This window comes from Bidens hawaiensis, unplaced genomic scaffold (genome assembly GCF_021521415.1).
Source record: "Bidens hawaiensis isolate Kalapana, Puna unplaced genomic scaffold, B.hawaiensis_p1.1 tig00034725_1, whole genome shotgun sequence".
Taxonomy (NCBI): domain Eukaryota; kingdom Viridiplantae; phylum Streptophyta; class Magnoliopsida; order Asterales; family Asteraceae; genus Bidens; species Bidens hawaiensis.
Window position 1 is genome coordinate 104,249 of NW_027505335.1, and position 17,655 is coordinate 121,903.

The 17,655-nt window shown below is 38.6% G+C and overlaps 1 protein-coding gene across 1 annotated transcript; it reads left to right on the forward strand.

Moving 5' to 3' along the window:
- Positions 1-12,711: 12,711 nt before the first annotated feature.
- On the forward strand, positions 12,712-15,438 carry LOC143612524 (uncharacterized). Its single transcript, XM_077086487.1, has 4 exons — positions 12,712-12,960; positions 13,037-13,119; positions 14,826-14,881; positions 15,186-15,438. The coding sequence occupies exons 1-4, from the start codon at positions 12,789-12,791 to the stop codon at positions 15,262-15,264; spliced, it is 390 nt and encodes a 129-aa protein (XP_076942602.1). The 5' UTR covers positions 12,712-12,788; the 3' UTR covers positions 15,265-15,438.
- The last annotated feature ends 2,217 nt before the right edge of the window (positions 15,439-17,655 follow it).

The window sequence follows — 17,655 nt, forward strand, 5'->3', positions numbered from 1 at the left end:
CGTATGCTATGACTTTTTGAGTTAATTTTTTTTTTCTGGCATTTTAGCTTTGGTTTCTATTGAATGATCACATATCCATCTTTATTTATACTAAACAAATTATTTCTTACTAATTTCGTGAAGATAACGTTAAAAGTGGTGAAATGTTAATCAGGTATCATGTGGTGGCGTTGATGGTTGAAAGACAAAGGTACATGCACCAGTCGGGGGTTGTCCCAATAATTGAGTGTTATGTGCTTTATGTCCAAGGCTTGATGCAAAACTAATATCGAACTGAGAGTCTCACTGAAAACAGTCTCTCTATTCATATGAGATAGAGATAAGGCTGTCTATGTAACACCCCGACCAAAGGCGGATTATACATCGGGGCGCCACATATTGCTTCATTACTCGCGACACTATTGGTGTCAATATTTATTAATACACATTTTATCGCGCACGCGCAGCGGGGAAAATAAAGAACATAAATCAAACATAAATCAATATATTATAAATTATAACATTCAAACAACATGAACTTGTCTTGATACATTTTAATTCTAGGTCCAAAAGTAAAAACGTCCTACGTGTCCACAAGCTCCAAAACAGCTACTGCAAACCTGAACATGTGTTAAAATATACGTCAAACACTTGCGTGTTGGTGAGAAATCAAGTTTAATAGATAATCATAGATAATCACAGTAAATCTGCGCGCAACACGTGTATGTCTAGAGTTTAACAAGGGTGTAATCAGATTGTGATCAAGCCTAAGATAGTTCATAGATCATAGTTCAATCCATGCTCCCAATTGAGCATAAAAACGAGAAAACATCTGTGCAAGTGTAAACAAAGAAAACCGTAAACGATAGGTCTCCCGTGTTCAACTAATGGTACCAACGGAACTGCGGAATAGGCCGAACAAAGCGGTTAATGATACACACATACAAATAAACAGCCAAGTAAACGTCCTCAACACATGGGATACTGCGCGACTAAAGTTCATAAACAAGTTTAAGACTCAAGTTTTGTATGAACACATGAACATCCCAAAGCATTTAAAATAAAAAGGGATTAGATACGAGATAACTCACATGATAAACGATGCGGTGGTAGATAAAGCAAGAACCAACTTTAAACAAGCACAAGTTAACCTATAAATAAGATTATTGTTTTAACGATTGGTTTTAAGTCTTGATTATAAGTTAGCATAATTAATAAGTAAACTATTATATATAATATATTACCGGAAAACAGGGCAGAGGAGAGGAGAAAACGGAGGCAAGAGAGGAGGGAGGCGGCTGAAGAACAACGGCAGAGAGCAAAAAGGGAGGAAGAGAATAAGAGAGATTAAGTGTTTTGTGTGTGTAGTGTTAGGAAAAATAATGTTATTATTTATAGAGAAACCCTAGGGAACACAATCCCTAGAAAAAGGGGAAAAGATCTCAAAAAGTAAAAGATTCCAAAAGCAAAAGATATCAAAAGATATGGCAGCTGCAGGGAGCAAGATAAAGCTGACAGGGAACAGTAACAGGCATGGGCGGATCAGATAAAGGTACTGGTCAAGCATGGCAAAAGCAGATCTCAAAAGATAATGCCAGTCACTTTTTCTACCAACCAATGGGGGTTGGTACGCATGCTGCGCCGAAAGTAACTATTCAGACATTAGATAGGTTAGGTCAACAGCACAGAAGATAAGACAACACAAAAGCAAACGGCTAGATTAAACAGAAGACTAGACTAAAGGGTCAAGCGCGAGAAGGCTGAGTGCGCGAGCGCGAAGGCTGGCACAACAATCCTTAGCGCACTGCGGGAAGAATCACAAATCCTTAGCGTGCTGCGTGAAGAACAAGAATTCTAAGCGCATCGCGGGAAGAACATACATTCTTAGCGCATTGCGGGAAGAACATGCATTCTTAGCGCGCTGCGAGAAGAGTTCTCTTCACGCATCGCAGGAACAAGATGTCTTCACGCAGGCTTCCATGTAAGGAGTCTGGCGCGTGGAGCTGCAGACATCCTTAGGCGGGAAGAACCAAAGGACAAGCAAAGAGAAGAGGGAAACAAAGCGTAAGGGTGGGACGGCGACAAGAGGGAAAAGAAGGTGGAAAGAGAGAAGGAAGAGGGACGGGACGGCGGAAAGAAAGAGAGAGAAAGAGGCGGGAAAGAAAATATATATTATTATTAAAAGTAAAATATAAGTATAAATATTAAATAATAAAAGAGAGATCGGGTAAGAGAAACGGGTACCTGGGTCGGGTCGGATCGGGCAGATGTCACAGTCTCCCCTACTTTAAGAAATTTCGTCCCGAAATTTATCTCGAAGTAGGTTGCGCAGAGAACAGGTGCGGGTACTTGATCTTCATTTGATCTTCCCTTTCCCATGTAAACTCGGCTCCGCGCTTGGACTCCCAGCGTACTTTCACGATAGGGATACGACTGCGCTTGGTTTGCTTAACCTCGCGATCCATAATCTCAACAGGCTTCTCAATGAAATGCATGGATTCATCAACTTGAACTTCATCAAGTGGAATGTGAAGGTTCTCGTCAGCTAAACACTTCTTGAGATTGGAAACATGGAACGTTGGATGCACATTACTGAGCGCGAGCGGCAGGTCAAGTCTGTAGGCAACTTTTCCCACACGCGCGAGAATCTTGAATGGACCAACATAACGAGGAGCAAGCTTACCTTTCTTCCCAAAGCGGACAACACCTTTCCAAGGCGACACTTTGAGGAGAACAAGATTACCAACTTGAAATTCGAGAGGCTTCCGCCTACGATCTGCGTAACTCTTCTGTCGGCTTCTGGCAGTCAGCAGATGATCACGGATCTTGGCGATTTTATCGGTTGTCTCTTGAACAAGTTCGGGTCCTGTGATTTGAGTTTCACCCACTTCGTTCCAACAAATCGGGGAGCGGCATTTACGACCGTAAAGTGCTTCAAATGGGGCCATACCAATACTGGAATGATAGCTGTTGTTATAAGAAAACTCGATCAAAGGCAGGTGTGAATCCCAATTACCTCCAAAATCAAGAACACAAGATCGGAGCATATCCTCAAGAGTTTGAATAGTTCGCTCAGACCGACCGTCAGTCTGAGGATGATATGCCGTACTCATGTCCAAGCGAGTTCCTAGCGCAGATTGGAGAGATTTCCAAAAGCGAGATATAAAACGGCCATCGCGATCGGATATGATGCTCAAAGGAGTACCATGGCGGCAGACGATTTCCTTGACATAAAGCTGCGCGAGATGCTCAACACGGTAGTTTTCACGAATGGGCAGAAAGTGAGCAGATTTAGTCAATCGATCCACTATTACCCAAATGCTATCATGTTTGCTTGCTGTCAAAGGTAACTTGGTAATAAAGTCCATCGCTACACATTCCCATTTCCACGTAGGAATTTCTGGTTGTTCGAGCAAACCAGATGGGCGTTGGTGTTCAGCTTTTACTTTAGAACAAGTCAGGCATTTAGCTACGAACACAGCAATATCCTTTTTCATACCGGGCCACCAATAAGTTATGCGCAAATCCTTGTACATCTTATCAGCGCCAGGATGAATAGAATACCGAGATTTGTGCGCTTCACTCAGGATATCAGCGCGAAGATTCTCATCAAAGGGAATCCAGATGCGATTGAGATAGCAGAGAATTCCACTCAGATTAGGGACAAAGAGTGCTTCCGCGCCACACGCTAACTCGGCGCGAAGGTTACCATTACTGATGGATGCGCGCTGCGCGTCACGAATACGCGATTCAAGGTTGCTTTGAATCGGCGCAAAGTGAAGATGCGTGCGCGGCAAAATACAGTTAAGCTGGCAGGGTTTTCGGCTGAGCGCATCGGCTACCACATTAGCCTTACCAGGATGATACCGGATCTCACAATCGTAATCGCTGATGAGTTCGTTCCATCGGCGTTGTCTCATGTTAAGTTCCTTTTGATCAAAGATATGCTGAAGGCTTTTATGGTCAGTGTAAAGGATACACTTAGTACCATAAAGGTAGTGTCTCCAGATCTTCAAGGCAAAAACAACTGCACCAAGTTCGAGGTCGTGAGTTGTATAATTCTTTTCATGAACCTTAAGTTGCCTCGATGCGTAAGCGATAACCTTGCCTCGTTGCATAAGAACACAACCGAGACCTTGGTTGGATGCATCGCAATACACGATAAAATCATCATTACCCTCAGGTAGCGCAAGAACAGGAGCTTCACACAACAAACGCTTGAGCGTTAGAAAGGCTTCTTCTTGCTTCGAGCCCCAAATATACGGTTTACCTTTGTGCGTCAGAGCTGTTAAAGGCAAAGCGATCTTCGAGAAGTTCGAAATGAAACGCCGGTAATAACCAGCTAAGCCCAGAAAGGAACGGATCTCGGAAGGAGAGGATGGCGTAATCCAGTTCTTGATTGCTTCAATCTTGGATGGGTCGACATGAATACCCATCTTGTTTACAACATGACCAAGAAACTGTACTTCATCAGACCAAAATTCACACTTGGAAAGCTTAGCATAGAGTTGCTCGGCTCTAAGCTTTTGCAATACCAATCGGAGATGTTGCTCATGCTCGGCCATGGTCTTAGAATACACCAGAACATCATCGATAAACACGATCACGAATTTATCCAAGAAAGGCCTACACACCCGATTCATAAGATCCATGAAAACGGCGGGTGCGTTGGTTAGACCGAAGGACATGACCAAGAATTCAAAATGGCCATAACGAGTTCGAAAAGCAGTCTTCGGAACATCTTCATCGCGGATGCGCAACTGATGATAACCAGAACGGAGATCGATCTTCGAGAAACAGGAGGCACCTTGGAGTTGATCAAAGAGGTCGTCAATACGCGGTAAGGGATACCGGTTTTTAATGGTGAGTTTGTTCAACTCGCGGTAATCAATGCACATGCGAAACGATCCATCTTTCTTTTTAACGAACAACACCGGAGCACCCCAGGGCGAAGAGCTAGGGCGAATGAATCCTTTAGCAGTCAACTCTTGAAGTTGGCTGGCCAATTCTTGCATCTCAGCGGGTGCAAGACGGTAAGGAGATTTAGCTACGGGGGAAGCACCAGGGACAAGATCAACACGAAACTCGACTTCACGAGCGGGAGGGATACCAGGAAGATCATCAGGAAAAACTTCAGGAAAATCACGCACAACAGGGATATCGCGAAGCTTCTTTCCTTCATCGGGTTTAACCACATGGGCTAGAAATGCAATACACTTCTTCCGCATGAGTCTTTGGGCTTCGGCGCAAGACATAAGTTTAAGACCACTGGAGGGTTTTTCGCCGTAGATATGAAGATCACCATTTTCTCGAGGTATGCGAATCAATTTCTTGGCGCAAATAACTTCGGCGCGATTCTTCGAGAGCCAGTCCATACCAATGATAACATCAAAGCTTCCAAGAGGCATAGGGATGAGGTCGATCAGAAAATCGTTTTCGTTAAGGTTAAGCGTACAATCTTTAATCACTGAGTTTATTAAAACAGTTTCACCGTTAGCCAATTCAACTGAAAAATCTTCTTTTAAATTGTTGCGCGGTCGCGCAAGCTTCTGCTCGAAGGCGCGAGAGATAAAACTTCGATCGGCGCCAGTATCAAAAAGTACAGAAGCATAAAATCCGTTAAGCAAAAATGTACCATTAACTACGTCATTATTCGCTTGCGCTTGGTGCGCGGTTATGTTAAAAGCTCGTCCACGCGTCACTTGGTTCGAAATCTGGTTCACCGGATTCGCTTGTGTGATTTGTACTTGTAGTCTCGGGCACGCGTTCCGGAAATGACTGGGATCACCGCAGTTATAGCACGACCTGGGTCGTGGGTTTTGGTAGATTGATTGTGGGTTCTGCGGGTAGACTGGTGGTGTTGGCGCAATTGGATTGGCGGGAAGGACTCTACAGTTCTCAGCAGTGTGACCAGTACGGCCACATCGGGTACAAAGTCGACACGGGGTTTGGGTTGGGTGGTGAAATCTACAGGTTGGGCAAAAGGGATGGTTTCCTGTGTAAGGTTTCTTAGTTGGCGGGGCAGGGAGTGCTGGATTGGTTAGGGCATAGTTGTGTACTACAGGGGGAGTTGGGTAAGCTGACAGAGGGTTAGGCGCGTAAACTGGAGGTTGGTAAATGGGTTGTTGGGTAATGGGCGGGTTGGTAAGCGCATAGGCTTGTCTGCGCCTACGTTTCTGGTTATGGTTTGAGGGTTCTGGTTTGGTTTCTGTTGGTTCAGGGACAGTCTTGGGTTTGGTCTTCTCAGTTCCCCGCAGGAACAGGGTTCCTGCTCTGACATGGTTGTCGCTGAGCACAGCGGCCAATTCGATGGCGTCAGAGAGGGTTACTGGGTTTCTGGCCCATACAGAATCTTGAATTTCCATGGGGAGACCCCCAAGGAATTTCTCGATGGCTCGGCGGGAAGGGGTAACAAGGTGAGGGACCAGTAAGCTTAGCTCGTGGAAGCGCGTCGCGTACTCGCGCGCTTCACCGCTGTATTGCTTCAAGTTCCAGAATTCTTCCTCCAGGCGCTTAACTTCGTTGGGAGGGCAGAATTCTCGCGTAAGAATTTCCTTGAATTCCTCCCATGTCATGCTAGAAGCAGCCTCTGCGCCACGCGCATGAGCTACTCCATTCCACCATGTAAGCGCTCTGGATTCCAGGACACTGGAAGCATATAGGGTTCGTCTGTCTGAGGGGCATTGGGTATGGAGGAAAGTGTTTTCTATTTTCTCAAGCCACTGGAGCATCACGGTGGCTCCTTCAAGACCTGTGAACTTTGGAGGGTTACCCGCGTTAAAGGACTTAATGTTATAACTCGAGGTATTGTTTTGGCTCAAGGCTTGGGCTATTGCGGCGGCCATTTCCTGGGAACGTTGCTGTCTACGCATGCGCGAGGCTTCTCTTCTCTGAAATCGGCGAGATAGCGGAGGCATTCTATAAAAGTTTTAATTTTAGTTAATATCTTGGTTTTTATCGCAAAGTTTAACTTTATAAAGCTTGGTTTCGCAGAGTTAGATACTATCAAAAGTTAAAGTAAAATAAATGATCCTAAATGCAGACTTAATAAAGGTAACAAATTCGAATCAAGAATCGACAATTCATGTATCACCATGACTTTCCGAATTCCCAATTTAAAATATACGAGCAAACGAGTATTGGAGATTGACGATTCATGTATCACCATGACTTTTCAATCCTCAATATAAAACATACAAGAAAATGAGTATTGGAGGTTGACAATTCATGTATCACCATGACTTTTCAAGTCTCCAACCTCAGAACATAATCGTAAATGGAAATTGAAAATCAACTATTCATGTATCACCATGACTTTTCGGATTTTCAATCCCAACAAACGAATATGTAAGTAAAATCAATAAAAATCGAAATTCAGCAAAAATCGAAATATCGCGAAATAAAACATAAAATCATATACTGCGCAAGCGCGAGCATATTCATAAATAACGAGTAATTAACAATAAGCGCGCAAACATGAGATTTCTCTCATGCGCGAGAAGGGACACTTAGGTATTCTAGGCCGTTACGTCTAACCACCTATCCTAAAGTCAACGAGCTCTGATACCAATCTGTAACACCCCGACCAAAGGCGGATTATACATCGGGGCGCCACATATTGCTTCATTACTCGCGACACTATTGGTGTCAATATTTATTAATACACATTTTATCGCGCACGCGCAGCGGGGAAAATAAAGAACATAAATCAAACATAAATCAATATATTATAAATTATAACATTCAAACAACATGAACTTGTCTTGATACATTTTAATTCTAGGTCCAAAAGTAAAAACGTCCTACGTGTCCACAAGCTCCAAAACAGCTACTGCAAACCTGAACATGTGTTAAAATATACGTCAAACACTTGCGTGTTGGTGAGAAATCAAGTTTAATAGATAATCATAGATAATCACAGTAAATCTGCGCGCAACACGTGTATGTCTAGAGTTTAACAAGGGTGTAATCAGATTGTGATCAAGCCTAAGATAGTTCATAGATCATAGTTCAATCCATGCTCCCAATTGAGCATAAAAACGAGAAAACATCTGTGCAAGTGTAAACAAAGAAAACCGTAAACGATAGGTCTCCCGTGTTCAACTAATGGTACCAACGGAACTGCGGAATAGGCCGAACAAAGCGGTTAATGATACACACATACAAATAAACAGCCAAGTAAACGTCCTCAACACATGGGATACTGCGCGACTAAAGTTCATAAACAAGTTTAAGACTCAAGTTTTGTATGAACACATGAACATCCCAAAGCATTTAAAATAAAAAGGGATTAGATACGAGATAACTCACATGATAAACGATGCGGTGGTAGATAAAGCAAGAACCAACTTTAAACAAGCACAAGTTAACCTATAAATAAGATTATTGTTTTAACGATTGGTTTTAAGTCTTGATTATAAGTTAGCATAATTAATAAGTAAACTATTATATATAATATATTACCGGAAAACAGGGCAGAGGAGAGGAGAAAACGGAGGCAAGAGAGGAGGGAGGCGGCTGAAGAACAACGGCAGAGAGCAAAAAGGGAGGAAGAGAATAAGAGAGATTAAGTGTTTTGTGTGTGTAGTGTTAGGAAAAATAATGTTATTATTTATAGAGAAACCCTAGGGAACACAATCCCTAGAAAAAGGGGAAAAGATCTCAAAAAGTAAAAGATTCCAAAAGCAAAAGATATCAAAAGATATGGCAGCTGCAGGGAGCAAGATAAAGCTGACAGGGAACAGTAACAGGCATGGGCGGATCAGATAAAGGTACTGGTCAAGCATGGCAAAAGCAGATCTCAAAAGATAATGTCAGTCACTTTTTCTACCAACCAATGGGGGTTGGTACGCATGCTGCGCCGAAAGTAACTATTCAGACATTAGATAGGTTAGGTCAACAGCACAGAAGATAAGACAACACAAAAGCAAACGGCTAGATTAAACAGAAGACTAGACTAAAGGGTCAAGCGCGAGAAGGCTGAGTGCGCGAGCGCGAAGGCTGGCACAACAATCCTTAGCGCACTGCGGGAAGAATCACAAATCCTTAGCGTGCTGCGTGAAGAACAAGAATTCTAAGCGCATCGCGGGAAGAACATACATTCTTAGCGCATTGCGGGAAGAACATGCATTCTTAGCGCGCTGCGAGAAGAGTTCTCTTCACGCATCGCAGGAACAAGATGTCTTCACGCAGGCTTCCATGTAAGGAGTCTGGCGCGTGGAGCTGCAGACATCCTTAGGCGGGAAGAACCAAAGGACAAGCAAAGAGAAGAGGGAAACAAAGCGTAAGGGTGGGACGGCGACAAGAGGGAAAAGAAGGTGGAAAGAGAGAAGGAAGAGGGACGGGACGGCGGAAAGAAAGAGAGAGAAAGAGGCGGGAAAGAAAATATATATTATTATTAAAAGTAAAATATAAGTATAAATATTAAATAATAAAAGAGAGATCGGGTAAGAGAAACGGGTACCTGGGTCGGGTCGGATCGGGCAGATGTCACAGTCTACATCTTACTCTCCTCAGACCTTAGATAATGCTAGATCTTAATTACTAACCAAAATCCTAAATCCGATTTATATTATTTGTAGTTATAATAGACCTCGGTCATATCAACTTGAAAATTTGGATCTATCAAATTACCCATGGCTGCTTGTTAGCACCCCATGCATCCGAAGATTTATTCTGTTGACCTCGGTCAAATTTATAGTATAGATGGTGAAAAAAATTTTTACGAAAACACCATCATAGATTCAAATCATCTATCCAATATTCGGACATAAGATATTATGAGAAATAATCCACCATCTTGCATATATTAGACTTGAACAGAATACTTGTAATCTTCCTTTCGTCCTTTCCTTGTAAACCCTTGAACAAACCATCACTTTATCATCATCCAACTCATCAGCTGAATCATCACTAGTCATATGCAATTACACACAAAACAAGAATAAGAAACAAAGATTTTACCTTTATTTTAGACATAGAGTTGATGATATGATCAATAATCATTTTCAACAAGAACTATAATAGTACATATTCAACAACTCTCATTCCAACTTTCGAAAGACCCATTTCAAAGATTTAACTCACATGCAATGTAATATATGATTAACGAAGCAAGTATTTATACCTCGATGTAGACAAATCAGTGAAATTGTTAACTTGAAATAGACACCGAAATGAAGTTTATGAAAAAAAATTTGATGTGTAGAACTAAGAGTTACATTGCATAAAGCCTTCATAACTGAGTATTAATGCAGAACCTATCTTATTGTCGGCCATCCTCGAAACTCGCGTCAACAATAGACCCACTAGATCTTTCTAAAAGATATTACATTAAAGTTTCCGTATATGTTTACTATTCGTGCATATATGCATTTGAATTATACACCGTATAAGTCATTACAACTTATACGCCGTATAAGCTAACTGCTTATACGTTGAGACATTCACCCAATTTTTAAACCTTTGACAAATTTCACACATACGATCTCGAGTCCAAACTAATGAACTTGATGAATCCTTTTTGAAATTTTGAACATATTTGAACACATTTTTTGAAATTAAGCAAGTCCAATTTAATGACCTTGATAAAATCTCATGAACTTTAAACCCCGATTTTGAAAATATTTGCCAGAAACAACCACTCGATTCCGATTCTCGGATATCCAGACCCGAATCACCGTTCACCAACATCGAAAATAAAACAGAAATGTAAAAATTTTTTCGATTTATGAATGAAAACGTTGTAAAAGGAAATATATCAAAATAAAAACTAATAACAAAGAAAACGAAACATATTTTTGTGAGTTGAGCAAGGAATCATATTAATCAATCCGTTCTTCCATCACAATTTTATATTTTGGCTTTATTATGTCTGATGTTAAGCCTAGATATTACTATCCACTTAAACTTTTAAAACAAAAGATTCAGGGATGTCAGTGATACGATTAAGGTTCAATTAAGCACATAATATCTACACATGATTAGATTCTAATCTTGACTCATACTTGATTTGATTTTTACCATGTCACCCCAACTTGACTTAAACCTTAGAACCAGCAGATAAAAACTTTTAACTTGACAATCATAGCAACAATTTTCCACCACAAGGCATACCCCCGTTATCTAGCAATATCCTAAGCTTCCTTTACCAAGGATGAGTATGCACGATTTCATCTGTCGGCTTGCAGACATTGTATCCCTTGGGGTCGGTTTCTTATTGGTATTAAGACGCGCGCATGAGAGGAACAATGTATGACTAACATTTTTGATCAAGTCAGTAGTGAATTTTGTACAAAGTACATAGCGATCAAAGTTTAATATTCATTTTAATAAATAACCAGATGAAAACCTCATCGTTAATGTGGGAAAGGTATGTGTATTTATTACTTGTAGTGTGCTTTGTGTTTGTATTGTAGTGTGTAACTTCTTGTTAGTTTGGCATTGTGTATAAAAATAAATAATATTTGTGGGTAATTAAAAAGAAAAAGATCTATCACTTGTGGCGTAGTTTTGGGTTCTTTAGTAGAGACACAAGTTGAATTCTTATTTGTGTTATTTTTGATGGATTATGACATCAAAGGATTTGAGCTAGGCTTTGTGCACGATTGTCAGTTTAAATCCCGAGCTCACCTGGTATGATTGTGACACTAAGTGGCAGTCGGCGGTATGATTTCCCGAGAGAACTCCGACGCTAAACTATGAAGTCAACATGTGTCTGGTTAAGACAAAACAGTATGTCAGAGTGGAGCAACGAAACTCTCAAAATTTGAAGAGTGCGTGACGTTAACAAAAAATCAAGGAAAATTGGTTTTTATTGGTTCTAACTATCGTCTTTTGGTCACTGCCGGTCCCAACTAACGAATTGGCTGCTGACGGTCCTAACTTTTAACGTATTTGTTCCTAACGGTCCGCGACTAACAGAATTTTAACGTCGTTAGTTTTAGGTCGTCGGAAAAAACGTTTTTGGCCAGAAAACACATTTTTTCCCCGTTTTTTCCCAGAAAACTCAACAATTTTGTCCCAAACATCATGTTAACTTTGTATCGTACCTTTAGAAAACTTTTTATAGTAAAAACCCCAATTATTGAGGTCGCCGGAACCTTAGAACCATTATTGGAATATGTTGATGGTGCTTAAGTGATGGTGGTTGGTTGGTGGTTAGTCATTTGATGGTGCTAAAGGATTTGAGCTAGGCTTTGTGCATGATTGGCAGTTTAAATCCCGAGCTCTCTTGGGTTTTCGTCCCACCATGTGTTAAGTGGCAGTCGGCGATAGAGGTGCACAAACCGGTTTAAAAATCAAAACCGGCTCGGGTTAAAACCAGTTCGGTTTGGTCAACAAAAGTCAAAACAGGGTTTATGATCGGTTTCGGTTCGGGTTGAAACCGATTTCTTACAATGTTTCGATCGGTTTCGGTTCGGGTTTTGACCGGTTTTTGTCCGGTTTTGACCGGTTTCGGTTCGGTTAATCGGTTTGAAACCGGTTTTGGTGGAGAAAACTACAAACCGGTTTCAATCGGTGCCAAACCGGTTTCTACATAACCGATTTCAAACCGGTTCGGTTTCGGTTCAATTTTCAAGTCGGTTCGGTTAACCGGTTTGTTTGCCCACCTCTAATAAGCGGCATGATTTCCCGAAAGAACTCAGCAGTCTGTCAGAGTGGAGCAACGGAACTCTCAAAATTAAATCAAAAAGAAAAAAAGAGTAAAGAATAATATTATATTAATACCATCATTGATCAAATTAGACCATTTTCTTTTCTTTTCAATCCAGCTTGTTCGACAAGTAAGCTCTGAGTAAACCCTAGCCATGGCGTTACAATGGATGATCTTAACCTACGTGGTTGCAGCCGAAGCAGCCATAGCCTTCTTGCTCACTCTACCTTCTCCAAAACCCATCAAATCCACCATCGTCTCCTTAACCTCACTGGTTGTACAGCCTTCGATGTTCATCTTGCCATTTGCTGGGTTTCAACTTCTGGGTTTGTTTTCTTTCGGTAAATAATTTCTGGGTTTAAGTTTATATTCTCTGATTTTGTTTTGTTGTTGGTGCTTTAGATATTTACTGGAAGAACGAGCATAGGTTGATGTGCTATGGTGAGACTTGTACTGCTGCTGAGAGAGATCGATACGAGAAATCGGTAACTTTTGTTCATTCTTTTAATGTCTGGTGTTGATTTAGGGTTTGCAAATTAGATAGATCTTGCGTTTGTTAGGAGTTAGGTGTCTGATTTAGCCTGCAACTGAGCTAGGGCTGTAAACGAGCCGAGTCGAGTCGAGCTAGGGTGTGCTCGAGCTGAAAAATTGAGCTCGAGCTCGTCAAGCCGGGCTCGTTTAATTTTTTTAGAATTTTTTTATTTTTTATTTAATATTTTTTATTTTATATTTTAAAATTTTGATATATAAAATACAAAAAAATATAATTTTAACATACATATTATATAAAATTTATAAATTAGAGAATTTATAAATTTATATGTTTTATTTTCGTTATTCTTTTATAAGGTTTTAGGTATCGAGTGGCATAATATATGTATAATTTTTTTTATATATTTCTTGGTATTATATTATTACATATAGATATTAAAATTTAGGGTTTAGAGTCGAGCCAAGACCGAGCCACGAGCCGAGCTGACCCTGGCTCGAGCTCGACTCGTTTAGAAATCGAGCCGAGTCCAGTCGAGCTCATTTAGAATCGAGCTATTTTCGAGCGAGCCACGAGCTTTTTGAACAGCCCTAAACTGGGCAGAGCTCAAGCTCAAGCTTCGCTCGTTTTGAGCTCATACTCGGCTTGTTTATTATTTATCAATTAGTTTATATACATTTTTTAATTTTTATATATATTTGAGAAAAAACTTTCTATGCAGTCAATATCGGTTGCTATAACAGTTATCAGATATCATCAATTTTCCCGATATCAGTTTTTTAAGACTTAATTTTCATTTTTTATTGTTTAATGTTGGCGTTTTAAGTCTTAATCAGCCAGTTCGTACTTGCTACAATTTTTAGTGTTTTGCAAGTTGCAAAAGGTTGATTAGTTAATGGTAGGATAGTATATTACTGAATTGTTAGTGTTAAATTGCTATATATATATATGTAAATTCTTCATGATGTTAATACTGATATCTCAAATATCGGTCCTTGAACGATATGTAAATTCTTCATGATGTTATTACTGAATTGTTAGTGTTAAATTGCTATATATATATGTAAATTCTTCATGATGTTAATACTGATATCTCAAATATCGGTCCTTGAACGATATCTAATATTTTTTGCGCATTAAGTGCATAGCTTACAGGAGCTCAAGCTTGGCTCAGGGTCGCCACATCATTATTTATTTATCTTCTTATATTTTTATAATTATTTATATATATTTTAGGAAAACTTTAACAAGCCTAAGCGTGGCTTGAGCTCGTGTGCAGTACCTTAAACGAGCCAAAGTTCGGCTCGAGTTCGGTTGTGCAGCGTGAATTAAAATACATCAAAGTGACGTTTGTTGGTTGGTTATGGTTTGTGAGTTCTTTGTTAACAGATGTTGTGTTTTTGGGGATGATTAATTGGTTTTGTTAGGACTTAGGTGAATAAGTTAAACATTTAGAGGCTAGTTATATCTAAATGTTTGGTAAATTGATGATAGAAACCTGTCATAACTCATAAATATATAAATACAAATAAAAAATTTATAACCGAGCCTAGCGTTCATTGATGTATAACAAGTGAGATTCGGGTACTTTATTTTTATGGCCTACATTGTAAGGTAAGAAGTGTTCATAACACTTCAACTAAATTACTGCAAGTTGGACCAATGTATTAATATTAATTGTTTATACAATTATCTGTGCAGATATACAAGGCTCAGAGGAATGTAATCCTCTGTCTCTCAGCATGTCTTCTCTATTGGTACATCTGATGATTCAATTGTTTATGCATATATAATATATCTTAGTCTTTATGTTTTCTATAAAATCTATTTCAAGTATATATACTTTTATACATAAAAATGATTTGAATTTTATGCATTAGAAGTATTTTTTATAATTAAATATGATTAAGATATTATGGATTAAAAGTTAAAACTACATTACTTGACCGATTTAGCCCGCTTTCTATGTCAAGGACTATTTGCGCTATGTTTATGCGTAAGTTTGGACTAGTGTAAATTTAAATACGTGTAATTTACATTTTATATTTTTATTTGGTGAAGGTGTATCTATCGTGTTTGCAAGTACCACAAGGAGATTAAGAGTATGGAGGAAGTTGAAAAGAGGTACAAGGAAGAATAGGTATAATATTCTACTGCATTATCGTTACTATGTTTGTATGTTATCTTGGTATGTCGTGCCCTAGGGACGGTTTATTGTACCTTCCTTAAAACCTATATATCTGCGTTATTATGTAATAACAAGAAGTTATTAGTATCTTCCCTTGTTCTTGTTTAGCGGTGGCGTTTTGACCTATTTGCATGAAAATGGGTGAATCGGATATGAAGATTAGCTAAATATGAAACAAGTTAAAACAATTGCTCAAAAGCGTGTTCTCAATTTATTGTAGAATAGTATTTAAGTTTCAAGTTTCTTCCAATTAAGTCATTCAAGTTTGTTCCAATTAACACAATCATTCATTCCACCCCACCACCAGTAACACGGCTAACACCACCCCATCCATTTCCCAGTTCACATCCCCTCAACTCATCACCAATGGACAACAAAAATACAAAAATATATACGAATGAAACTGAAATTGTAAAATTATACATGAACTAGAGAAGTAAAATTAGAACATGGAAGAAGATATTCTTTTTTTTACAGAAATACAAATTTTTCTTTTAAACATAGTTGATTTACGAATCACGTCTTTTAAAAAGTTTATTTTCAAGCGGTGTACTTTAACACATACAAGCTACCTCACTTTTCGTCCTTTTGACTAAATGTCATCCAAATTGTTCGTTAAATCCTGATGTGTGTCATGCTTGTGAGGGCGTAAAGGTAATTTTTGTCCATCTTTATGTTAATAAATTATAATTTTGATATATTAACATGAGTAAAGTGCCAAAATCGTGACTGAGATTTTGTTAATAATGCAATTTTTGTTCAAAAAACTTCATTTTTGCATCTAGACCAGCCAGTAAGTTTCCACTTGTTACCAGTTACGCCCAAATCACCAACCCCATTAGTTTTTTAACGTCAAGAGGGTAAATTTGTCTTTTCAGTTTATTTATTTTTCTAACTTTGTATTTTAAAAAGAAACTATTAAACATAGAAAATATGTTTGTAAAACTAGTGGTTCGCATATATGGTGGCACTAAGGAAGGATAGCCGTCTGAGATTGGAGTAGAGGGTAGCCGAGTAGAGAGAGAGGTGGTGGTGATTGGAGATAAATAACTTAATCAAAATCTAAAGCTAATAAAATTTTCCATCTTTCTCTAATTTATGTCGCAACACACAGCTGCCACCACCCCTCTGCCAAATCGTTTACAACCACTGGAAACAACTCAAGCCCCCTTTTTCGCATCATCATTTTCTTTTTATAACCATAACTACCTCTTGTGACTCGTTGCCGACTCGCCGGAAAACACAATCATTTCGAACCGAACCAAAGTGTATGGACTTGGTGTTGCCTCCGGGTCTATAGTCCAACCTATCAGGAATACATATCAAATGTTTCATCAACTTGTTTTTTTTAAACCTTTAGTGGCTGGTTAGTAAATTGTTACCACCTTACACGATAGGTTCCAGACATATAATCCACCACGATCATATAACCAAAATAAGAAAATCAAACATAACATTTAATTTAAAAAAAAATACACTCTAGCATTACAATGTATGTAAACTGGTGGTCGACTAGAATTTTTAGTATAATTTATTCACAATTTTATATTGCACACCATATAAATAAAAAAATTGGTTTTAAAGTAGCATCGATAATTCACAAAACAGTGTAATAAATTGTAGAATTATATATTGGGTTCCTATGAGATCATTTTAATAATTTAGGCATGAATGGTTGGAACGGACAAATACATAAATGTTTTACTTAATTTGCCATATTCACAATAGACTGATTTACCCTTTTTAATTAAAAGCCAATAAAACTAAGAAACCAATAATTACAATATTGCCCTAATTAATATAGTCCATTGTTCAATCTTAATAAAGGGTTATAAATGACTTATCGCATTTCTCACATTAAAATGATTTATCTTTCTTATTTATATATTTTTATATGAAATGTAGTATTACCATAAATATTTAAATATATCTTTTATATTTGTGTGTTACACGAGCTTTCATTATTAAACATGTTATTATTGTTATTGTATAGTTAATTTGGATGATATTGTTTTTTTTTTTAATTTTCATGTGGTAAAGAAAAATGAGTTTCTTTTGTTGAGATATTTGAAGAAGTTGATGGTGGTCTAATATAAAATAACATTTTTAGGTCTTTTGTTGATGTTTTTTGTTGGTTTGGTATACACTAACTTATAGTAATTTTAAACTTTTAATCAATAATTTTGCTATTTGTACGATTTACACTTCATTCACGGGTTTAAAATACAAGAAAAAAAATGATAAGATTGGATAGGAGAATAAAGGAAAAGAATTTATATTCTTAAAAGAAATTCTCGAGTTAAAATAATAGAAAAGAAAAGAAAGTGTTAATTACATTCTTGA